Here is a 26,096-nt window from a genome sequence, read left to right as displayed (position 1 = left end):
AGGACGAGGAGGGGGGAGAGGAGGACGAGGAGGGGGGAGAGGAAGGGTAAGAAGAGTAAGAAATAGAATTGCTGATGACATCAGAGCTACAATAGTGGACCATGTAATCAACCATGGAGTGACCCTGAGGGAAGCTGGCCAACGGGTTCAGCCTAACTCGAGCTGCTACAAGCATCATAAGGACATTTTGAAATGAGAATCGGTTAGTACAGTCACTTTGCACTAAGATTTGTAGCACTGCCATATGCTAATGAGAAACACAACAATACCATAGATGTAAAATTCCAGAAGATATTTTCCCCGGTGCCTTGGATTAGAGGACATTGCATGTGATGTAGACGAAACTTTGTGGCCGGACCCAGAGAGACGACACAATGTAGACTGATTTCTTTTTTTTCCTCAGTGAAATTACTATTTCGTTTTGACTTGGAAATAAACACTTGTGTTTGGTTTGATGTGTGTGAATAAACACCAGTACTTGAAGTTCGGATCCCACTATGTTTATGGACCTATGACAAAAGTATGACCTCAAACTGACATAGCCTACCTTGTGCACAGAGAAAGCAAAAGCCAGGCGTGTTTTTCATTCATACCATCAGTGTGTAGTTGGTGCATTGTGTGCTTATTACAGTTTCTGCCCGTTGCTTGAACACATTTTGCAAAACTTCGCTCATTGTGCCAAAACTCTAAACACAAGTAAACATGACACAACACTGGGAAATATACCATTCACATCTGTGCCAAATTGAAACTCTACTCTCAAAGCCTAAACTCTGCTATCAAAACCTAACATTCCTTTGTCAAAATGTAACTCTGTTGACAAAATGACACATACTTGCATCATATGCAAACACTTTCAGATCAGGGTGAACACACTAGTCTACTTTATATAAAACACTGCAGTCTTTGATTGTCATTGTTTATTCAGAAGGCATATTTGCAGGAGACACATTTTCAAACAACCAAAAAAGCAAATAGGCCTACTCAATATTGTACATTGCAGCACTGTACAAGTACATTGCAGTACCATGAAGTCAGATAAAGCAAAAAAAACAACAACCCATAATACAGTAATAGAAAAAACACTATACTGTAAACACAAAAAATCATGACAATTGTGCATACGTGGGCTCATGGATCCCGCCGTCTGTTGGGGTCTGGCCACAGGACCTCATCGACATCGCAAGCAATGTCTTCTCCCGCTAGGCACCGGGGAAAATATCCTCTTGCATGTCGAAACCATCCATGGATTGCTGTCACCTGAATGTCGCCGCAGGCCTGTTCCATTGCCTGCAGAAGAGGCATGCGGGCATGTGGTTGGCGGTCATATACACGCCATCTCCAAGCTGAAAAAAATTCCTCTATAGGGTTTAAAAATGGTGAGTAAGGGGGCAAGTATACCACTTCAAGTTGATTGTGGTTGGAGAACCAGGCCTGGACCGGAGCAGCCCGATGGAAACTGACATTATCCCATATCACCACAAACCTGGGCTGATCTGGGCTGTTCTGTACAACTATATTATGGAGAGCATCTAGAAATGTGAGTATATGTTGGCTATTGTATGGACCTAGTTTTGCATGATGATGCAGAAGCCCTCGAAGGCTTATGGCGGCACACAATGTGATATTTCCCCCGCGCTGCCCTGGCACGTGCACAATTGCCCTTTGGCCAATTACATTACGACCCCGTCGTCTTGTTTTGCACAGGTCAAATCCAGCTTCATCAATGAAAATGAATTCATGAGGCTGTGCAGCTCCATCCATGGCCAAGATTCTCTGTAAAAAAAGAAGAGAACATATTACTGTACTACAGTGCTACACATACAGAACCCTCACCTCATCACACAGGTACCTGTGTAGCTCTCAGAATGGATCCATGTGGTACTGATATGGTACATATTCAGCTGCTACTGGATTTCACCAATACTGTATTGTAAATGTAAAGGACAGTTACACTTACCCGTACATATTCAGCTCGAAGTCCTTTGACCCTGTCACTGTTCCTCTCAAATGGGACTCTGTAGAGCTGCTTCATGGTGATGCTGTGTTTTCCCAAGATGCGTCTGATGGTGGTGATGCTCACATGGTTTATGTTGTTGAACACTTGCCTGTCTGCAAGTATTGTCTTTCGTAGCTGGTGGAGACGGATGGCATTGTCTGCCCTCACTAGGTCCACAACGGCAAGTTCCTGCTGTTGTGTGAACAGGCATTGGCATCCTCCCCCAGAAGGTCTTCGAGTCATTCTAGAGAAATACAACCACATACAACCACATATTGTCATCGGTTTGCTTATTTTTCTTACAGTACTTTACTGTATATACTGTATCATCCACTGTACAACACTGTACTTCAATATGAGTAATCATGGTATGTTTCACAAAAACTACCACTTTGGCTGCAAAAGGAGCATTAGCACCCTGCAATATCCTGTACACTTGATATGGTCATGTGATATACTGTAGAACAGTGCTATAAGAACCATAGTAGAGTAGAAGGTAGAGAGGTGACGACATACCTGTTTTCTAGTCGGAATGTTCTTATTACAGATGCCACTGTGAAGCGGCTTAGATGTGGGTGGACTCTCTGCCCAGCTTCCCTCATGGTCAGGCCATGGTTGATGACATGGTCCACCAAAGTTGCTCTTATATCATCAGAAATATGGGTCCGTGCATGGCCTCTTCGACGACCTCCTCCTCCTCCTCCTCCTCCTCCTCCTCCTCCTCTTCCTCTTCCTCTTGCTCTCCCTCCATCCATGCTTGCAAAGTTCTTGAAATGGCTAAACTGAGGGCTTTTTGTAGTTGGCTAATTGGTGTTCAGTTTTGCAAGTAAGTGCCTTCAGGTGTGTATTTGAGTGGTTGCAATTACCCGATGTGTTTTGTATTTTGGATACATGTGTTTTCCAAATGGCACCCTGAAATTTCATTTTTGAACGAAGTGTCTTATGTATGAAATAGAGTGTAGTATGCAGGACCATGTGTGTTGCATAAAGGAGTAAGTGTGTTGCATAATTGCAATTAGAGTGCAAAGCAGCGCTTTTGTTTAAGGTATGGGTACATGTGTTTGAGGTATGGTAACAAAAGCTTTAAGTTGTGTTACTTTAATCTAAGCATGGGTTTATACAGGGAGTGCAGAATTATTAGGCAAGTTGTATTTTTGAGGAATAATTTTATTATTGAACAACAACCATGTTCTCAATGAACCCAAAAAACTCATTAATATCAAAGCTGAATGTTTTTGGAAGTAGTTTGTAGTTTGTTTTTAGTTTTAGCTATTTTAGGGGGATATCTGTGTGTGCAGGTGACTATTACTGTGCATAATTATTAGGCAACTTAACAAAAAACAAATATATACCCATTTCAATTATTTATTTTTACCAGTGAAACCAATATAACATCTCCACATTCACAAATATACATTTCTGACATTCAAAAACAAAACAAAAACAAATCAGCGACCAATATAGCCACCTTTCTTTGCAAGGACACTCAAAAGCCTGCCATCCATGGATTCTGTCAGTGTTTTGATCTGTTCACCATCAACATTGCGTGCAGCAGCAACCACAGCCTCCCAGACACTGTTCAGAGAGGTGTACTGTTTTCCCTCCTTGTAAATCTCACATTTGATGATGGACCACAGGTTCTCAATGGGGTTCAGATCAGGTGAACAAGGAGGCCATGTCATTAGTTTTTCTTCTTTTATACCCTTTCTTGCCAGCCACGCTGTGTAGTACTTGGACGCGTGTGATGGAGCATTGTCCTGCATTAAAATCATGTTTTTCTTGAAGGATGCAGACTTCTTCCTGTACCACTGCTTGAAGAAGGTGTCTTCCAGAAACTGGCAGTAGGACTGGGAGTTGAGCTTGACTCCATCCTCAACCCGAAAAGGCCCCACAAGCTCATCTTTGATGATACCAGCCCAAACCAGTACTCCACCTCCACCTTGCTGGCGTCTGAGTCGGACTGGAGCTCTCTGCCCTTTACCAATCCAGCCACGGGCCCATCCATCTGGCCCATCAAGACTCACTCTCATTTCATCAGTCCATAGAACCTTAGAAAAATCAGTCTTGAGATATTTCTTGGCCCAGTCTTGACGTTTCAGCTTGTGTGTCTTGTTCAGTGGTGGTCGTCTTTCAGCCTTTCTTACCTTGGCCATGTCTCTGAGTATTGCACACCTTGTGCTTTTGGGCACTCCAGTGATGTTGCAGCTCTGAAATATGGCCAAACTGGTGGCAAGTGGCATCTTGGCAGCTGCACGCTTGACTTTTCTCAGTTCATGGGCAGTTATTTTGCGCCTTGGTTTTTCCACACGCTTCTTGCGACCCTGTTGACTATTTTGAATGAAACGCTTGATTGTTCGATGATCACGCTTCAGAAGCTTTGCAATTTTAAGACTGCTGCATCCCTCTGCAAGATATCTCACTATTTTTGACTTTTCTGAGCCTGTCAAGTTCTTCTTTTGACCCATTTTGCCAAAGGAAAGGAAGTTGCCTAATAATTATGCAGACCTGATATAGGGTGTTGATGTCATTAGACCACACCCCTTCTCATTACAGAGATGCACATCACCTAATATGCTTAATTGGTAGTAGGCTTTCGAGCCTATACAGCTTGGAGTAAGACAACATGCATGAAGAGGATGATGTGGACAAAATACTCATTTGCCTAATAATTCTGCACTCCCTGTAGTATGTCTAGAAAAGAAAGACACTGTAGATTAGCAATATTTAAACAAGATGATACCCCTTAAATGAATGTATAAAAACATCACTAAAACTAAGAAACTAAGCTTAAAGAAATGCTTTTATAGCTTTTATTTGTTTTTTTAAGCTTTTATAATACAAAACAAATCACAATGATGAATACTTTGCATAAACAACAAAGTAACAAAACATTGTTTAAACTAAGTATAAAAGACTAATTTGATGATTTTAATTTCTCGGAAAACAAATATTTATATTTATATACACAATTAAAAAAAACCCTCCAAATGTGTGGTACACACTTTAAAAATGATACGGTATACCTTGCGGTATTCCTATGTATATATATGAAAGCTATAAGACTACCACAGGAAGTGGTCGTTTTATGCAAACGATGTTATTAGATTTGTATGTGTAAGAAACGGAGTCATTAAGATGGTTACAGAAATAACAAAAATTTTTATATCAACAGGGAGGCACCTGGTGAGCGTATTGGAGGACTTGGGGTTGGAGCGGTACTACAGGGAGAAACAATCACGTAGCAAATTACTTGAGATTGATGAGCAGATGATTAATGATGAACCTGCCAAGTATAAATCAGACCTCCCGTGGTATTTTCTAAAGGAACTGATGATGGTTAATGTCACAGCTAGAAATAGGATAAAACTTAATGATCAATCATTGATCACAGACATGCCAAATCCACTCGACATAATCACTGCTCTCTTTCTGTGTTCTGATGGTTTTGTACAGCAGGAAATGGCAGTAAAAATGTCCATGTGTCAGTTCTCTGTTCCTTTGCTGCTTCCCAATTGTGACACCAATCAGTGCACACTCATGCTGTGGGCCATGAGAGACATTGTTAAAAAGTACAGACCTCAGTCTCTGTCCGAGTCCAAGGGCTTCATTGAAGACAGAATCGTTCTGTCTGAACTTCCAATGATCTCTTTTGTCAGACTGGGTGAGTGCTCCTTGTCCAAGTCAGAGATTCTCAATAAGCTTCTGAGCAATTCTCAGCAGTACCATGACACCTTTGTTCATTGCAACATGGAGTGTGGTGACAGTCCAAGAGCAATATCCAACGGACTGACTGAAATTACTTGGTATCTTCCTGGTGGAAACACAAACATTGATATTTTCAGTCAGCCAGTGGCTGTAGCTAACCTTCGTGGGGACATTGAATCTTTTGAAACACAATACTCCTTTTTGTGTCAGACATCTGCTGCAGTTTTTGTGTTCTTTGACGATTTGGACTCTGAGTCCGAGCGCAGTATACTCACTAACCAAAACCACAAGACACAGATCTTTTTAGTTGGTAATGGTGAAAGAACAGTAGCAAACAAACTGGGCTTGAATAATAACAACATCATAACTAAGAAGAAACAAAAGAATGATGCAGATTTTATACAGACTTTCAGAGAAAAAGTCCGAGATGTAGTTGAGAACTCAGCAATAAAGATCCCAGTAGAGCAGATGGCAGACATTGCACATAAACTGGGAATCCTGGTTGAAGAAGACTCTCCAGAGTGCCAGACTGGAAAGAGAAATGCAGAAGCCATCACTGCTGAAATTCAAGACATCCTGAAATACAAAGAAGATCAGCTTCCACGACAAGGTGAAATATGGAAAGAACTGACCTGCTTACAGAGGGAAGAATGTCGACTTCAGAAGATTGGCTCTAAAAATATAGAAGATTACAAAAGCGAACTTCAGAAAAAGAAAAAAGAACTGCGGAAAAAGCAGAACTCTTATGACATGTCGACAGCTATGACATGGTTTATCAATGCAATATCAAGCCCAGGAACAGAGAGGTTTTATTTCTTGAAATGGATGCAAATGAACCTGGATAACATGTCTCGTGTAAAACTGTCTGAACTTCGTGAGAAATATAAAGAAAAATGCAAGAACCCTGAGAACAAAGAGGAGATCAAGGAGATTGACAGACAAATTTCCAACAGCTCACTGGGGACTGAACACTTCTTCCATGAAATGGGTCAGATCTATGAAGCCTCACTGTCCCTTCCACAAACAGATCCAGCACGTCAACAGCTGCAGCATCTGCCCAAACTGTGTGCTGAGTTGTTGCTTGATGGATTTCCTCTTGAGCTTGTAGATGGAGATGCATCCAACATCCCTCTCAGATGGGTGAGTGATGTTCTCTCTCAGCTCAGTGACTTGGTGTCTCCAAACAGAAAGATCCTGGTAGTCACAGTTCTTGGAGTTCAGAGCACAGGAAAGTCCACTCTCCTTAACACCATGTTTGGAGTGCAGTTTGCAGTCAGCAGTGGTCGATGTACTCGAGGTGCCTTTATGTTGCTCATCAAAATCAATGAAGACATGAAAAAAGTCCTAAACTGTGACTTCATGCTGATCATTGACACTGAGGGCTTAAAGTCACCAGAACTTGCTCAACTAGACAACAGCTATGAGCACGACAATGAGCTTGCTACACTTGTTGTGGGGCTGAGTGATGTCACCATTGTTAATATTGCAATGGAGAATTCCACTGAAATGAAGGACATCCTACAAATAGTTGTGCATGCTTTTCTCAGGATGAAGGAGGTGGGCAAAAAGCCGAGATGTGTGTTTGTTCACCAGAATGTGTCCGATGTTTCAGCCCATGAGAAGAACTCACGAGACAGGAAACTGCTCCTGGAACAGTTGAATGAGATGACCCAGGCAGCAGCCAGAATGGAAAAGAAAGAGGAGAACAAGAGCTTCACTGATGTGATGGAGTACAGTCCAGACACTGGGAACTGGTACATTCCTGGACTCTGGAATGGAAACCCACCAATGGCACCAGTCAATGCAGGCTACAGTGAGGCTGTATATGAGCTCAAGAAACACATCATCCAACTGCTGGGAAACTGTGAGTGTTCAGCTAAGGATATCTTGGATTTCAAAGAGTGGATGGAAAACTTATGGAATGCAGTAAAGCACGAAAACTTCATCTTCAGCTTCAGAAACAACCTAGTAGCTGATGCATACATGAGACTCTGCACAGAATTCAACAAATGGGAGTGGGAATTCAAAACAGCAATGTACACCTGGGTAACAAATGCAGAAAAAAGAATTTCCAATTTTGGTACAATTGCTGTAAAAGCTGAATCTTCTGACATGAGAGAATTTCTCACATCTTTGAAAAGTGAAGCCTCCACAGTGCTGTCCACATGGGAGACAAGACTTTTAGAAAATCTGAGACAATATTTTAAGAAAACAGAGGGTCATGTTTATCTTGTAGAAGGATACAAAGAGGAATTCTCAAGCAATGTAAAGAGCCTTCGGCGTGAATTGGAAAGGAGTGTTTTTAATCAGCTCACAGCAGCAGCAGAAATAACACAGGAAATGATAGAAATTGATCAAATCAAAGAGAATCACATAAAAGAGATTGAAAATGCAGTTTGGGGACTGGTTCACGAATGCTGGAAAAATAATGTTCAGATGGGAGAGACAGAACTTGAAAATAAGTTTCACAAGATGTGGAACGACATGCTGAAGGGACTTCCTTGTTCTGAAAAACAAGCTGCACAAATCTTCAGGAATGCATCATCTTATCTGAAAGAAAGCCTGAAACATAAAGGGGATGTTTCACAAGAACTTTTAGAACAAAGGCTGGAAGATTGTGGTTTGGTGCCTTTCAGATATACAGCTGAAAGATACTCAAATAGAGGCGAGGACGTAAGTATGTTTTTGAACATTCAAGAATACATAATGGCTGCACAAAAACTGGCTGACAGCATCATAGATGCTTGCACTCAGTTTGTGAGTGAAAAAGTGAGAAGGAAAAAAATGTACTGTGACACATTCATGAAGGAGATCCTACACATCACTGATAAGAATCTGGATGTTGCAACAGACATTGAGTTTGAAGTTTCTCTAAAACTGCACATCTGTGGATTTGCAGCCAGAGAGTTTAAGAAAGTGCATGAAGAAAATGATCCATACAGATGTCTGATGAAAAACAAGGACAGGTTTTGTGATGATTTCAAACATGCGGTTAATAAAGAAGACCAATGCCAAAAGAAAGCAGAAGAATTCACCAACCAGTGCTTGAAGTCTGCTGTTAAAGACTTTATCAGTCAATCCCTGGGTCCTAAAATCATTCATGAAATGCAGACATGTGAGCAGTTCAGAACAAGAATGTTCTTCCAGTATTCAATTTTACTGGATCTGCTTTTGAAGGATGATTTTAAAAACTACCAGAGATATATTTCTTCATATCAGGATTATGTAAAGACGTGGATACTCAACCAAATAGTGGAGCACTGCTCAACTGTGTCAACAGTATCTGAGTTTGAGGACCGACATCTCCACTCATGTATCAGAAGCATAAAAAATGCCATCAGCAAGGCAAAAACACAAAAGAGTGATAATGTGAAGACATTTGTTGAAGATATTTGTAAAGAACTTGGTGATTAACTGGTCATTTCCAAAGATGCTCTTGGTGCTTTCATGTTTATGAACAATGCTGACAAGAAACAGTTTGCTGACTGGCTCACAGTGTCTGTGAATGAGATGTACCAAGATCTGAGAAAAGAGTTTCAAACGTTGAACTTTGAAGTGAAGTTACAGCAGCTCAATGTGCAGCCTGAGAATGAGTTTTTCAACAAACTGGTTGGTTGTGGCAAACAGTGTCCATTCTGCAAAGTTCTCTGTGATGCAGAAGGAGGAGCCCATACTGAGCACTTTGCTGCAGTGCATAGGCCACAGGGTCTGGGTAAATACACTTGGCATGTAACAAACAAACTTGTCACTGATATATGCTCTTCCTCTGTGATCAGTGAGCAGTGTTTTAGCTGCATTGATACAAAGGGTATTCAATTCAATTTATTTATATAGCGCCAAATCACAACAAAAGTCGCCTCAAGGTCACCCTTACAAGAATTACAAGGAAATTTACCCAGACTGGAAAATCACTCCAGATTCGAGCCTTGAGGCATCGGACTACTGGAAATATGTAATGGCAAAGTACAACACGGACCTTGCCAAAGAATATAATGCAAACCCTGCTGATATTCCTGAAAGTTGGAATGACATCACAAAAGAACAGGCAGAAAAAAGCCTCAAGAAATCATTTAACATCAAGTAACAACTTACATACCTTCTCATTTTTTGTTCTTGTGTACAGAAAAACAAATCCCAGATCATTTAATTTAATAAGAAAATAATAATTTAATAAGATTTAATAAGAAAAGCTTATTAAATAATTTAATAAGAAAAACTAGTATTTCATAAGACAAACCTTAAAATATTTTAACACCCACATACATATTAAACAATATGATTTAAAGCAAGTTTTTTTTTAAAGAAGTTTTTGGTTACTTTTACCTCTGTTTGAAAAATAATCTGCTCACAGGTTTTTTGCACTTTTAAGTAATTAATTCAAGTAATTATATTAAAACTAAAAAAATTCTCAAGCTAATCACTAGCTCGTGTACATTCACACATGCATATGAACATCCTTTTGCTTTGTTTTAGATAATCACTATGTGTGTTATAGATGACTCAGTCTCCATTCTTTTAATAGGACAGTCAAAATGAAAATGCTAACAGTGCTGTATCTGGGGGATCTGATGTAAAATATTTACATGTTTGAGGTTTTTGAAGCAAATCTGAGTATATGCTAAGTATGTGACTTTGTTATTCTGTATTTAAAATTATCTTTTCCTTCTCTGACATATGTAATCTTATATGTATCTATATATATTTTTTAAATGTTTTGATGGAACATTCATTGTATATCTGGTATGATCTGCAGAGTTAAACTTCTGCTAATGTTATGTCAGTGTTGAGTTAAAATGACCTCAGTGATGTGGATATAAAATTGTCTTTCCGTCCGTAGAATGTTAATCAACAGATCTCAAAATGATGTTAGTGATGTCTTATTGCCTTCATTTTTAATGTGTTGGGAGAATTAAATTAATTAATTCAGACAAACTGTGTGGCCAAAGATTCATTAGTGTTTCCACATTTGTCTGATCCAGTCCACTGAGACGGGTCTGAATATAGGCTTGGTTGAACAGACAAAGAGGCAAAATGAGTTTAGAAGGCCAAGAGGAGTTTTTAAGAGTAAAAAAAAATCATTTTGCAACCACGAAAATGTAAAAACAAGATCAGAGTTCAGAGCACAGGCAGACTAAGACAAAAACTGATTGCACAAAACACAGACTTCAGTATCCTTTAGTACAAACTGTTAGTAGCAGCCAATGACTGTCTACTTCAGTATTTAAGTTAAAACAGCAAAGTGGGCAGAGTTTGAAAAAATATATATAAATAAGACAGACGATGAAGAAATGATAGATAACTGGAACAGTACACTAACAGAAGATGTGCCATAAATTGATTAGGATCTGGCCACAGGAATGAAAATTTAACAGATTTATTGCACCCACAGGTGGTTAAATAGCCAATTAAGATTGCATAGACAATAGACAAGTCTTCTTGGACATGATGAGCTAAGCTACACTACCACCATTCAGTGCAACAGTCTGTTGACTATTTCTTATTTCGGTTTGGAAAGCAAGATGGATCAATGGCTATTTGCTGCCATCTACCGCTTGTTATTTCCTAAGTCAGGCTTCTGATTAAACTTGCTGTATAGTATCAGTCTCAGATCTCTATATTACATGAAAAGCGAAAGACCATATCTGAATCCAGGAGGGGGCCTAAGGGTACATCTTATGCCATCTTACAATGCTGTGATTATAAGATAGCGAAAGCCACTCCAACTCTCTGTGAATGGTACTCATGGCCATTGATCAGTGGTTGTTGATCAGTGGTCATGATAATTTGCATATTAACGATCGAGGAACTGACCTCATAGCCCACTGTTCAATCAGTGGGCTGCTTTCAGTTTTTGTGCAAATGTAGTGTTTATAAGGTTGGTGAAACCTGCAGTCAGCTGAGACTGAAGAAGTCACTTGGATGAGTGACGAAACGTTTGTCCCATTGAAAATGGTACCTCCAGATGAACAGAATAAACCTTTTGGGACCATTAGCTACAGTTACTATGTTTTAGTCCAGAAATCCAGGATCAGAAGTGTGTACATATTGAAGATAGAAAGAGAAACTATCTTCTGTGATGGAAATACTTCCTGACTGCCTGACTGTTTCAATGCTCTCACAGTCAAATTTGTCATCTGGGCATTTTTCTAATCTAATCTAATCTTCTCACTGTATTAACAAGTATGCCCTTTTGTAATTATTTCCCACAAGCTTTGCCATTTTTCATCTATTGATTTATTTTTGACTTTTTATGCATTCAGGTGTACCATACAGTAAATAAAGTCCTATCCTGTTCTATCCTCCTGAGACCCAGGAAAAAAAAAGTATTTTGATTTTGATTTTTTTCATATAAACCAAGTGTTGGGTTGTTAAAAAACACATTGCAAAAAAATTTTTGTTTTTAACTAATATTATTTAAATTTTACAACATGTGCACTACAGTGCACAAGGGGAGTTCATTGATCACGAATGTGAAACTAACAAAATTCAATCCTTTTCTTGATTTCTAGAGAGAACTCTACATCACTGATATTATTCAGGTCTTGTTCACATGTTTGTCCCTTGTTTATCAGTTCCTTAGCCAAGAGGCACATGAACTCCAGGTACTGGGAGTTCTTTTGAGGTCGTTGCATGTCCTCGCTATTTTGATGGTACTGAAGCCAGGAGTTGGTGATGGCCAAATCAATGAAATAAAGCGTGGTGCGAACAGTTCACTTTTTGGTCCGACTAGATATTCTGTAAAAGCTGAGCATGCAATCTGATAGGTCAACCCCTCCCATGTCGATATTATATTCTACAACCACTGCAGGTCTTGGGACTTGTGAATTGGGACAGCCAGTGAATGGAATGATCTGTTCATCATAAAGACCTTTGTTGGCCTGGGCAGACTGAGGCAACCTTGAAGGACTCTCTTTAGAAGTGGTCCGACTTTCCCCAGGAAATTCTTTTTAAAAAAAAAATTTCTGGCAGATCATCGACTACTTTCAGCAAAGACCTGATCTTGTAGAAATGACCACATGTCATCGAATCAGCTGTAACTGCGACTCTTGTTTTGGCAGCCCAGTACATTCTAATTTTCGGATATCCAAGGCATGCAATGTACACTGAGATTCCTAAAAAGCTATTGATTTCTTCTGGTGTTGTTTAAACTACACCCTGAATCCTGTACCATACGCTGGTTGGTCAACAAGGACAAGTCCTGAATTAGTTTGTTTGCTGGAAATACTGCTGTGGGCTCCAATCATTAAGTGTCATTAGGGTACCATCATCTCCAATTCTGCATTCTCCAAACAAAGGCATGAACCTAAGATAATGGAAAATTGTCTGTGAAGGTTCTCAGTCATCCAGGTCATCGTAGTCAAAGGAGAAGCTTCTTCAGAACCTCTCGGATGAGAGGTGAAACGTCTTCAAGCAACTTAAAGAAGTCCAGACGCTTTTCTTTGCAAACTCCTTTGACTATAATGGAAAATTATTTAGCAAAATAAAATTTACTCCAATATCCGATATAGTTCACTTACAACACATTTACACTATGATTATAAGTTAAATCAATTTACTGGAAACATTTCTGCATGTTACCCATACTGTTTTCAGTCAAAATCAAAAATTCCTGATTGTCCTACATGCTGGTTTTGGACCAGATAGGATGACGGCAGATTTCAGCTGACCCTGTGTCGTTCTCCATTACATCTGCCCCTGCATCTTGATAATCTTTGTCTGGCTCCTCCTGGGTTTTCACCCTTTCCTATCTGGCTCATATGACTCTCATCTTCTGAAAGATCTATGTCTGAATCTCCCTCAATGATTGTATTAAGAATTCTTTCTGCCTCTGTCAAAAAGTTGTCTACTAGAAAAAAGTGAAACAAATTTAAGTACAAAGTCCTGACGTGCACTAGAGTACACATTAATAAATTAGTCATTTCCTCCGTGAAACTAAATGAGCTTAGGTCTGAAAACCACCTGAAATTACTTACTAGATGTTTATTATTGAAAATTAATCCAAATCTGAGTTTAAAAAATATTTTAAATGTAGATATCATGCTTACATTTCTTTTTTCCATAAAATGTGCTTGTCGGCATGACAGCCATTTTGAAAGGCGGGAAAAAGAGAGTTGGGAAGGCCACACCCCCACACACGTGACATCATTTTAAAGGTACTGTTGTCCTCTCTAAGAAACATCAGGACTCAGCAGAGTGGTATGTAGAGTATGAGTGATACAAGCAAAAACTAAATGTGTACTACAGTGCACAAAAATGAATTGCTGGGTCTCAGGAGGATATACTGCATTTTTGGCCAAACAATCCACTCCTTTATTGCCTTCCAATCCATGAGTCAGATTGAACCCAGATAAATCCCACTTCCACCCTGCTCTGTCTATTCTGTATAATGTTTCATATGTCTCTGATAGCAGGTCAGGTCTGGATTTGAAATTCTATTCCTTAATTGCTAACAGTGTTTTTTGGATGATTTTGGTATTGGTCTTCAACCCACCAACCCAAATGTGATCAACTCTGCTCTAAAGAATGACATGATCTCTGCAAGCCTTTAACTTGAGGTATGTATACACTAAGGATGGGAATCCTTAGTGTATACATACCTCAAGTGCCTTGAGGCGACTTTTGTTGTGATTTGGCGCTATATAAATAAAATTGAATTGAATTGAATTGAATTGAATCGAAAACCGGTTCTCAGTAGTCCAATTCTATTGGAAGAAAAGGGAGAACGCACGATGGTAAAGTGCAAACTGCATCCAGGACAGAAAGAGCTGCATTATGCTGCTAACAAAAGTTTGGCTCTTCACAAGAACCTACACAGACAGCATGTTAACACTAAGCTAGCCAAGAAAGAACTCAGCGTGGAAGCTGAATGAATGGCGACTTCATGACTTCAGCACCGCAGCCACACCCTGAATCAGGTAGCAAACTGATAAGCAGTCAGGCTGCAGCCTTCATTTCTACCTGTTCATGTGTCTTCAGTAGAATCACAGTGACGATCGCTTTTTGTCTTTTTGTGCTTATGTTCCTTTTTGGTTTGTGTTTTCAGTTTTGTTTTCATACCCTAATACTGAGGGAACGATACGTTTGAGTCCTCATTAGGATAGGGATTTGTGTTGGTGTCTAGGGCTGTAACTTATAGGTTCATTTTGTTTAACTGTAATTATGAGACAGTGTGTTTCAGCTTTTTTACAGAGTAATATGAAAGTAATGTAATGATCAGTATAATGACTTACTTTCTTCATGGAATAATTAAGCACCGCATTACTATTATAATTTAAATAGTAATGCAGTTTTATTATAATTAAAACTCCATTCCTTTTATGAAATGTGTTCTGTGTAATATGTTTAGTAATTACTTTTTCTGAGTAACAACCCTAACACCAATCACAAGCAGAGCCAGTGAGAATCGACATATATATATGTATATATATATATATGTATATGTATATAGAATAGAATAGAATTCAACTTTATTGTCTTTGCACTTGTCATAAGTACAGGGCAATGAAATGCAGTCTGCATCCATCCAGAAAGTGCTTTGGCAGTAATATAGATATATTACAAAATACATATTAGCAATAATATAGATATATAGATATATTACAAAAGGGTCTATTATAGGTATGAGGGTACAAAATATGGGTCTATTATGGGTATGTTACAATGTACACGGTATGAACGTACGTTATGAATATGCTATAAGTATGTACAGGCTGTAGTGAGTGTACAAGCTATGTACAGGCTATGAACAGGATATAAATATCAAAACTATACAGAAATATGAACTATACAAGTTATAAACAGTTGTAGAACTATATTTATTATTGTACAGAATTATACAGTAGTGCAGGTTAGATCAGTGAGATATGTGGCTAATTTCTACAGAGGTTATATAAAGTGCTAGTGGTTGGTAGTGGTGGTTCAGTCCATGTTAATATTGTGTGTATGAGGGTACAGTTGGCTTTTTGTTTGTTTTTGTCCAGATGTGTGTATGTTCAGTCCATGAGTTTAATGTGGGTGAGGTGTCAGGAGGCAGAGTTCAGGAGTCTGACAGTTGTAGGGAAGAAGCTGTTCCAGTACCTGGTGGTCTTAGTCCGGAGGCTCCTGTGGCGCCTCCCCGAGGGCAGGAGGGTGCAGAGTCCATGTGCTGGGTGGCTGGGGTCTTTGATGATTTTCCCAGCCCTTTTCAGACACCGCTTCCTGTAGTTGTCATTTATGGCAGGAAGTGGTGCTCCAGCGATGCGCTGGGCGGTTTTCCCTCTGCAACCCCTTCCAGTCCGAGGCAGAGCAGCTCCCATACCAGACTGTTATACAGTTGGTCAGGATGCTCTCAATGTTGCAGCAATAGAAGTTCACCAGGATGTCTGAGGACAGGTGGTTCTTCCTCAGAGTCCTCAGGAAGAAGAGGCGCTGGTATACATGTATCTTAAGAAGTAGTCTTTTGACTACTTCTTATTCTGGTTGTACTTCCTAAGCCTGTGATTGATTTAGTGTATGGCTATTAAAATACAGTTGCTCCAGTTAATCTAGGCTCTCTCAATAGCTTTCTTATGTGATGGAAATACTTTCAATGCTCCCATAGTTAAATTTCCCATCAAGGTGTTTTCCAAACCTGAGCCCATACTGGCCAAGTCTCAGCCTGGTAACAACAGTTGAGTCTCTTCTCTTGCCAATAAATAACTGTTTTTCTGTTCTCACTGTATTCTGTTTGCCTGTCCTTTTTTTTTAAATAATTTTCCAAAAAGCTTTGCCATTTTTCATTTTTTGACTGCAGGGTGTGTGATTCCTCAGGACATGAAAGTTAACATGACTACGCCCTAATCTTATCTGGAGAGAACAATGAAATTGCGCAGTAGTGTTGGCTTTTTGATTTCATGCAAGCTTATTAATCATTCACTGTTCCTTGGAAATGAAAGTTAAAATAACTGCCCTCAGAGATGATTGTTCTGAATGCACATGTAACCCGCATGGAAAATGGTCGTTGCTGCAGGTGGATGCTTCTGCTTGCTGGATGCTCCACCGTTCCAACAGAGCGGTATGAACAAATTAAAGGGCCCCAACGATGCACTTTCCCTGAGCTCAGGTGGTCAGGGGGGGCGCACTGAGTGTAAAGACACTAAAAGAAAAGGGTTATTGTTTAAAATTGTGTTTAACAAATGTTCTTATGTTAAGTGAGTGTGGTGTTCATTGTGTGCTGGAGATCTTACTGTTCCTAAGATTAACAGTCCTGATTTCCAAGCATTAAAGCTTTGGTGTAAGTACAGATTGTGTTACACACAGAAAGAAAAACATGACATATGTTAGCTTAATTGGTTGAAATTAATTTGCCACTTTAGGGAGTACTTCACGCAAGAACCAACAAAGTCTAAATGAATGGTCAAAGCTCTCATCATGAGATTCAAAGCCAGATTTAGAAGTGGCATGCACCAGCGCAAAAACCCATCTCAGAAAGGAATGCAGCCAATGAAAAAGCGTGAGGTGGGGAGATTTGTCTAAGCAAAAATAATAAAGTGTAAATGTAGGCTTTAAATGTGTTTCTCTCTGAAAACAGTGTGGCAGTTCAGATCAATTAGTGAAAGCTGGAGAAGAATCACTGTGGTTATATATAAAGGTCAACGTGTCTGTTAGTTGTTTGTATGATGTGAAAGATCATGAGGAGACTTATCCAGAGTAGAGCTGCATTATCAGAAACTATTACACCACATAAACCTGTGTGTAACAGCTGACCTGTATGATGTGTAGACAAACACCAAAACTTATTTACCATCTAGTCCCAAGCCATCCCTGTCTAAATACAAACACTGTTACAGTGCCTTCATTGCTCTGTTTTTTTTCCCTACAGGCTATGTGAGGCTGCAGGTACTTCTTAAAGTCTGAAACACTAATATTGTCCCATTAGCAGCTGCATTTTGACAGACAGATGTTTAAAAAAGACACACTGTCATAGAGTGACACAGGGATACATAAGAATATAGCCATAAAGATTCTCTCTCTCGGCCAAATCCCCAGTCTATGCAATAAGAAACAAGCACAGAAAAAGAGGAAAAACTAGAAGAGAGATTTGACTTAAGCCACACCCACCTCCTTCCAACAGCAGGGTGTGTGATTACGTAGGAAACAAAAGTAAACATTACTACACCCAGCAGAATAAAAGGCTGTAAAGCTGAATTTGCTAAGGGATAATAGTAAGGCTGCATTCCTGCCCAGTAGGCTACTACTTGTGATGATTGATAGGGATAAATGCCACGATAACAGAATGGCACTTTTCTGATTTTCTGACATGGAAAATCTGTCTTACAAAGGTAAGTCACTATTCTTAAAATTCTTCATTTATTTTTCAAAATTCTTCATTCATTCATTTATTAGAATGAAAGAAAGTGAAATGCAACTAAATCCATGAAACACAGTTCAGTTCTACTTAATTTCAATAAAATGCTGGTATTGCTACTATATTGATAATTATTACTCTCCTCCAGCGTCAAAAATAAGTGTGTAACTTAGGCTATGTCCACACTAGCCCGGATAGATTTGAAAATGGCGTTTTCGTCTGAAAACGCTCCGCGTCCACACTAGCGTTTTCAGTCGTTTTCACAGAGTTGTGCGTCCACATTGAAACAGCCGAAAATGTTTACGTTTCAGTACTGCGCATGCGTAAAACGCAAGAAGATTCAGCCTGCCTCAGTTCTGTCTGCCGTTTATTTACTTTCCGGCTCTTTGAAACGTCGCGGCAAAATGGTGAGGAAAAGCACCGAGTTTTTTAAATGGGCTAACAATGAGGTGGAGTTGTTGCTAAGAGTAACACAAAAGTACAAAGTTGCAAAAGCGAGTGAGAATTAAATAATTTGAAGAAAAGCTATCTGGAGCATGTACAGACTGAGTCATCTTTAATAGGGCTGTCAAAATTGAGAGCAAACAAATCAACTGCTGTTCTCCGCTATCTTAGTTTAATTGGTCACATGACTGCATCATATGACTAACATGCGTCATCGTTTTAGAAATTCTCAGTTTTCGCTGTCCACACTGCAACGCAAAAGCACCCTTTTTCAAATGTATGCGTTTTCGAGAGCGTTTTCAAAACGCTGCGTTTTCCATGGGCAAAAATGCCGTCTCAGTGTGGACGGGAAGCCAAAATGGAGAGAAAACGATCAGTTTTCAAACGAAAAGCATTAGTGTGGCTGTAGCCTTAAGTGCAGTTCTCCAGCTCTGCAAACACCACAATTCACTTTGTGGTAGTTTTTTTCTTCTTTAAACGTTTGTCAGAGTGCTTTAAATGAAAGAACAGAAGTGTCTCAGACACACACACATAGATGGAACACAGATGGCATTAACAATAATAAACTGCACAGTAAGTAGAACACAATTTTTTCCAATAGTCATTGTGAACTGATAGAGTGTGGTGACTCATGCTATAATTCTAGTATCTTATGGCTAAACAAACTACACAATAGATAATGATGCTAAGGGCAAGGTCACAGCAAGCTAAAAGTCATGGTTAATTAACATGTTCCCTGTCTATAAACTTAGTCAGAATAAAACAGAATAAGAATGATATCTATATTGCCATACGTGGTACATTAGTAAACACCTGTAAACCTTAAATACAGGAAAATATACACTGTAGATCAAAAACATACAACAGCACACTGGACTGATTTGCTCAAAAGCCACACTCCAATTGCCCCGCCTATGCTGTCAGTGAGTGGTATTAATTTGCTCTCCAGCCTAGCAAGTCACGCATCACTACATCAACATATAAGGTCCCAAACACAAGAAAAGTCTTAATAGGTCCAAGCCTTTCAAACAGTACTGACTTTTTGTTTTAATAATTTTGTTTAAATCAGAATAAATCTAAAACTGCTAACCCACAAACTACTTCTATTGTGGTTTATCAGCATAAACCACAGAATAAATATACAATAGTACTTATACTGTTGATTTATTCTTTCCTTTTGGATGCATGTTTTCTAAAGTTAACCTTTTAGTCCTGTTTCCTGCTGCTTTTAGTGGGACTACCTTTGAACAAACTGGATCACATGTGGGATGACTGAGAGTGGATTCACAATGAACGATTCAGAGGAGGAAGAGGTAAACAAATGTATGATATGGGGATAGAACTGCATTAGAATATAACAGCATAATAACTGAATAACTCATGAACTCATTTAAAGGAGTTCCATGATGCAGTGGATACCTTCTTTGAGCCGGAAGAAGATTCTCTGATATCATCACACTCTGACCGTAAGTGAAAAAACTTCATGAGTGCAGATTCAGATAAACAGAATGCACTAAATACTATAATTTTCAAGTGTTAAGAAGTTTTTTTTAAATCACTTTTTGTTTTAAGAATCTTTTTTTGATTGGCCATTAGTCAACTGTCGCTTGAAGACAGTGCATTGGTTAAAAAGTAGTTCAATAATCTAAGCTGTAAGAAGAATTAAAGAATGGATGATATGTACTGTGGAAGTCCAAAGGAATCCAGGTGGGAGTAGAGCACCACTTTCCTGTCCTGAGTTACCTGACAGTTTGCCAGAATTTCTTGTGTGTTTCAGCACACAAGACAAGGACTATCAAAATAAAACAGGAAACACACCGACCAAAACTCAGACTAAAGACAAACAAGCTTAACACAGTGAATGGGGAGACATAGGGAACATATAGACAAGGATGACTAGACATGAAACGCGGGACATGGGAAAAGCACAGAGAAGACATGGGTACAGAGACTAAACTTTTGACCCTATGTGGATTACAGAAAATGTAAAATAAATTCACATTTGTTATTTTCACAGAGCCCAGCCCTCCTATCCAGATTATTGCAAGTGAAATATGCAGTGATTCGGTGTCTCTCCAGTGGGACACTCCTGCTGGTGAAGTACTGAGCTATACTGTGACTCGTTGCAGCGAGGGGAAAACTGTGCAAGAGCTATCAACAGACTCAAACAGTCTGACCTTCAGCTGCCTGAAGCCAGGGGTGTGTTACTCCTTCCATGTATCTGCACAACTTAAAAATGGAACACAAACCAAGCAAACAGTGACATCTGTTAAAACAAGTAAGTAAAAAGACCAGCAATATGATTATGAATAAAATGAAATTATATCAGTAATAAAACTGCCTTCATTAACCATACAATAACATCTATCAATCTATGGAGTATTATTTGGACAGACTGAGCTAAATTATTGTCATATGCTATATAATTGCATTCATTGCAAATTTACATATGGTTCCATCTATATCACTTTTGATTAAAAATATATTTGGGGTATTTTGTATCTTCCTGTTTTAGTAATTGTAGGTTTCATATAGAAAAATAGAGAAGCCAGGATTTGTTGGTCTCTGTTAAATTTTTCCTCTTTATCATGGGGAGGACTAATGTCCAAAATAATCTCTCTATTATTGGGATGAATAACTGTAGAATTTTATGTTAAAATTTTTAACAAATAATATTCTAATCTTATCTATGCCCTTATTGGGCATTGATGGAACCTTGTGGTTTTCCTTTATACTCTGACAGTATGAAAAAAACACTAATAATAACTAGAAAGCGAAAATTTCAGAAGAAATTTTAAGTGTGCCTATGCCGCTAGTAATCAGTGTAGTTTGCCATTCATACGGCTACAGAGAGCAAAACTCAGAAGAGCAGCCATTCTCCACCATGAACTATGGTAAAATCAAACACCGCTCACGCTTCACAGATGACAGCTTACAGTTTTGTGTAAAGATGAAGTTACTTCGTACAGCGCCGATTTGCAGACGCTGTGCACACAGGTTCATGAGCAGAAGTCCCATTGTACCACGGCAGACCCGACAATGTTTGCATGAACACGCTTTGAAGCATTACGTTATGGACCACTTTTCACACATGGTTGGTTTACCCACACAGCCGGCTGTGCATTCACTTTTTGTTTTTTGTTACTTTTACACAGTGTTCTGAATGATGAACAATGGTCTACAGCCAATCTTGTGTATTATTATACAAACATTGGTTGTAAGATTCAGATAACTATTTAATAAAAGCTAACTATTTTATATGAGAGTAAGAAAGAAAAGTATATCTTTGTGTCCACCTTTCTCTGTTAATGCCCTAGCTGGTCTTTATTTGTCTCTCAGAAACAACTCATAACTTCCCTTCAACTCATTCATGTCACCTAAAGTGTAAACCTGTTTCTCCATCACCAGTTCAGCTCTGATGATCAGTAAGGACATCTCCTGAGTTCATCTTCATGCTCCAGCAAACATCAGCTGATACTAGAAATTAAAATCAAAAGAATTCTAACAACAGCTGATCAAGCTTAAACGTGCTGCTGTTGTTAGCGCGAGAAATAAGAGCGAACAGCCGATCATTGATCAGTTTCATGATTGACGTTTCAACACGCGAGAGAATGACAGGGGAGGCTTCGTAACGACAGAATAAATCATAATATTTTCTCTGACTCTATGAACTAACCCTTATGAATAAAATAAAGTCCAACGTCAGTAACTTAGCACGCACACAGCTGTATATAAACTCCCGTGGCAGTACGATTGTAAAAGGTCAACGAAAATAAATTACACCTAAACTCGGTTTATATCTGACCCAAATAGAGTGCAGTTCATAACTTCTTACCTGAAATTCAGTTCACCTCACGCTCCTGCCTTCGGTTTCCAGCATCATCGGCCCATATAAACGAAAAATAAGTCCAGCTGAACACAGACCCTTGGCGAGCGATCGGGTGTTGACATGACTTTCTGACACTTCACTATAAGCCAAACCTGGGTGCTTTTTCACGAAGGGTCGCTAACGGCGCTAGCTTGCGGCCGGCTATCAACAACACGTAAGAGAATATGGGATGTCTTGATAAAACGAGCAGATATTTGAAGTTTACACACCTACATTCTCGCCTGAAAATATCTTAAAAGTTTATTTTGTGACCTAGAAACACCAAAAAAAGCATTATAGAATCCAAGTGGTGTCCGCCATTGTTTCACTGGCAGAGGCTAGCGGCGCTAGCTAGCTAGTCGGCTATCAACAACACGTAAGAGAATATGGGATGTCTTGATAAAACGAGCAGATATTTGAAGTTTACACACCTACATTCTCGCCTGAAAATATCTTAAAAGTTTATTTTGTGACCTAGAAACACCAAAAAAAGCATTATAGAAACCAAGTGGTGTCCGCCATTGTTTCACTGGCAGAGGCGTGCTATGAATTGTGGGATATGGAGTTTTCCGACAAGAATAAAAGTTTTAGCCCGTACTACTCCCGGTATACCACTAGAGAGAGCCAACACACCACAAATGAAGTCTGTTTCTATGGTGCCAAAAGCAGAATCTTTCTCAGGAGCCTAGAAATTGGCCTAAATTTGCACTAAAATCTAAATATTTCAAAAACTATAAAAGTCATAAACACCAAAAGTCATACCATACTAGCCCAGCTCCAGCCGCTCAAAATGATGTAAGATATGTACCCCTATTGTCAAAACTGTTTGGCAGAGGAGCGTGGGAAAATTTTCACTAAAATATTAATATTTAAAAAACTATAGTAGTCATAGACACCAAAAGTCATAGCACACCATTCCAGATCCAGCCGCACAAAATGAGGTAACATATATGAAGCTTTTCTCAAAACTGCGGGGCGTGATACGTGCCGAAATTTAGGCGGAAGATGGAGAATAATAATAACTAGAAAAATTTGCATTTCCTGCGAAAATGCAGTGTGGATGCTGTAATGCTGAAGCTGTCTGCTAAAAATAGCTGAAAAAGCTGAAAAGTTGCAGAAATTGTAAAAACTTTGCAGAAGCAAAGGAAATTTGCTAAAATGTAGTAACTTAGCAGAACTGCAATATCTTAGAGGAAACATAATACTTGGCAGAAATACAATAGCATAGCAGAACTTAGCAGAAACATTGTAACGTAACAGAAACACGATAACTTCTCAAAAATACAAGAATTTAGGAGAAATAGTATAAGATAACAGAAAGAATATATTTAGCCAAACATTCTTAAACATTACAGAAATACTATGATTTAGAAAAACAGTACAACATAGCAGAAATGCTGTGATTTAAAAGAGACACTGTAATATATTATGAATATTGTAATTTTAAATAAATACTATGTTTTAGCAAAAATACTCCAGTTTAGCACAAATATTATAACAGCAGAAATACTATTCTATAGCAGAAATGCTATATTTAGAAAGAAAAATATAATATAGTAGAAATACTATGATTTAGCAGAAATCCTACAATATAGCTTAATAACAATGATTTAGAACAGATACTATGATTGAGCAGAATAGTAATAACTTAAGTGAAAATATTGGAAAGGTAAAATGACAAGCTGAATAAAAAGGAACATGGTTAAGTTAGCTGAAAACTAATTGTTGTTCACCTGTGAAAAACTAAAATAAAAATACATTTAGAAAAAAAAACCAAATAAGAACAGCCAACAGATACACACAAACTCAAATATGGATACACAAATCAACAAATACACAAGAAATCAAATATGGATACTCAGAGACACACACAGACAGGGTCTATGCCAGTCAACCAGTCTGAATATATAATATTTTTATCCAACAATGAGATGCTACCCTAAAAAGGGTCTTTGTGTGTGTCTTTCTTTCTCTCTCTCTCTCTCTTACACACACACCCACACACACACACAGCAGCATCAGCAAGTGAACAGGGGCTGTTAACAGCATGTTTCTAGGTCAGTCAAACAGCTGTGAGCTTCTCAATTTGAATCCACCAATCAGAGAGGCTGTGTGCTTTTTCCCGCAAAAACTGGTGCACCAAGTGCAGGCTTTTACACATGCAGCACAGAGAGAGACAGGATTTTTGCAGTCTCTTTCTCATAGTCAGGACTCCCCTCAACCAAACAGCCATAAATTCCTAACTGTAGGGGCTAAAACGGTCATTCTTAGACATTCTTTTGTTCAGACGACATGGGGGAATCTTGAAATGTTGACCATTTAGAATAAAAATATGAAATATTATAGATATATGACATAGATGATTGGTTGGCTGGGAAGCCATGAAGGCCCCAATATGCAAATTTGAATGCGCCAGCCCTCAGATATGATTGGCTGGCTGGGAAGCCATGAAGGCAACAATATGCAAATTTTAATGTGCCAGCCCTCAGATATGATTGGTTGTCTTAGAAGCCATGAATGCCCCAATGTGCAAATTTGAATGTGCCAGCCCTCAGATATGATTGGCTGGCTGGGAAGCCATGAAGGCAACAATATGCAAATTTGAATGTGCAAGCCCTCAGATATGATTGGTTGTCTTAGAAGCCATATAAAAAGGAGTAAAACTGTACTATGATTTGGTAGAAAAACTATAATTAATCAAAAATACTATATTTGGCAGAAATACAATTTTTTAGCAGAAACACTATAGTTAGCACAAATCTTATGAAATAGCAGAAATAGTATGATTTAGCAGAAATGCTGTATTTAGCACAAATACTGAAAAGCAGCAGAAATGCTATGACCTAGCACAATATTAATAACTTAAATAGAAAAATTGGAAAAGCAAAATGGACAGCTGAAAAAATCCTGAGCATGCTAAGGGTCCCTCAAATGTAATTGTGAAATGAAAAAAAATCAGCAAAAAAAACTATAACCATCATACAATCACAAATATGGACGCATATGGAAACACACATGCACAGAGAGAGACACACACAGGACCAAATTCAGTCAACCAGTCTAAATATATTGAATTTAAATCATACAATAAGATGCTCCCATAAAAAGGCTCTCTCTCTCTCTCTCTCTCTCACACACACACACACACACACACACACACACACACACCAGCAGCATCAGCAAGTGAACAGGGGCTGTTAACAGCATGTTTCTAGGTCAGTCAAACAGCTGTGAGCTTCTTAATTTGAATCCACCAATCAGAGAGGCTGTGTGCTTTTTCCCGCCAAAATTGGTGCACCAAGTGCAGGCTTGTACACATGCAGCACAGAGAGAGACAGGATTTTTGCAGTGTATTTCTCATAGTGAGGACTCCCCTCAAACAAACAGCCATAAATTCCTAACCGTAGGGGCTAAAACGGTCATTCTTAGACCGTTGTGTTCAGAAGACATGGGAGAATCTTGAAATGTTGACCATTTAAAATAAAAATATGAAATATCATAGATATATGACATAGATGATTGGTTGTCTTAGAAGCCATGAATGCCCCAATATGCAAATTTGAATGTGTCAGGCCTCAGATATGATTGGCTGGCTGGGAAGCCATGAAGGCAACAATATGCAAATTTGAATGTGCAAGCCCTCGGATATGATTGGTTGTCTTAGAAGCCATATAAAAAGCAGTAAAACTGTACTATGATTTGGTAGAAAAAGTATAATTAATCAAAAATACTATATTTGGCAGAAATACTATTTT

The 26,096-nt window shown here is 38.8% G+C and overlaps 3 protein-coding genes across 3 annotated transcripts in view; 2 read left to right on the top strand and 1 right to left on the bottom strand.

Moving 5' to 3' along the window:
* Nucleotides 1-641: 641 nt before the first annotated feature.
* LOC109199966 (uncharacterized) lies at nt 642-3,072 on the bottom strand. Its single transcript, XM_019355324.2, has 3 exons — nt 2,516-3,072; nt 1,961-2,243; nt 642-1,776 (listed from the first exon to the last, which is right to left on the bottom strand). Exons 1-3 carry the CDS (start codon nt 2,752-2,754, stop codon nt 1,132-1,134), a joined length of 1,167 nt encoding a protein of 388 aa, XP_019210869.2. The 5' UTR covers nt 2,755-3,072; the 3' UTR covers nt 642-1,131.
* Nucleotides 3,073-5,134: 2,062 nt separating this feature from the next.
* On the top strand, nt 5,135-12,325 carry LOC102078172 (up-regulator of cell proliferation-like). Its single transcript, XM_025904991.1, has 2 exons — nt 5,135-8,670; nt 12,277-12,325. Exons 1-2 carry the CDS (start codon nt 5,135-5,137, stop codon nt 12,323-12,325), a joined length of 3,585 nt encoding a protein of 1,194 aa, XP_025760776.1.
* A 5,590-nt stretch (nt 12,326-17,915) lies between these two features.
* Nucleotides 17,916-26,096, top strand: part of LOC106097336 (myomesin-3-like) — a 49,515-nt gene continuing 41,334 nt past the window's right edge. Inside the window, exons 1-4 of the mRNA XM_019355328.1 lie at nt 17,916-18,003; nt 19,706-19,786; nt 19,870-19,939; nt 20,491-20,751. Of these exons, the coding sequence (XP_019210873.1) occupies nt 19,742-19,786; nt 19,870-19,939; nt 20,491-20,751 (376 nt within the window). The 5' untranslated portion in view covers nt 17,916-18,003; nt 19,706-19,741. The remainder of the gene's footprint in view (nt 18,004-19,705; nt 19,787-19,869; nt 19,940-20,490; nt 20,752-26,096) is intronic.

The sequence above is a fragment of the Oreochromis niloticus genome, unplaced genomic scaffold (assembly GCF_001858045.2).
Source record: "Oreochromis niloticus isolate F11D_XX unplaced genomic scaffold, O_niloticus_UMD_NMBU tig00007942_pilon, whole genome shotgun sequence".
NCBI classification, from domain to species: domain Eukaryota; kingdom Metazoa; phylum Chordata; class Actinopteri; order Cichliformes; family Cichlidae; genus Oreochromis; species Oreochromis niloticus.
This window is presented reverse-complemented; position numbering and strand designations above follow the sequence as displayed.

Coding starts and splice junctions, on each gene's coding strand:
- LOC109199966 (XM_019355324.2), bottom strand. CDS start 2,754: ATGGATGGAGGGAGAGCAAGAGGAAGAGGAAGAGGAGGAGGAGGAGGA. Junction 2,244..2,515: donor ACATTCCGACTAGAAAACAG/GTATGTCGTCAC, acceptor GTATTTCTCTAG/AATGACTCGAAGACCTTCTG. Junction 1,777..1,960: donor TTCGAGCTGAATATGTACGG/GTAAGTGTAACT, acceptor CTTTTTTTACAG/AGAATCTTGGCCATGGATGG.
- LOC102078172 (XM_025904991.1), top strand. CDS start 5,135: ATGGTTACAGAAATAACAAAAATTTTTATATCAACAGGGAGGCACCTG. Junction 8,671..12,276: donor CTGATGAAAAACAAGGACAG/GTTTTGTGATGA, acceptor CTTGTTTATCAG/TTCCTTAGCCAAGAGGCACA.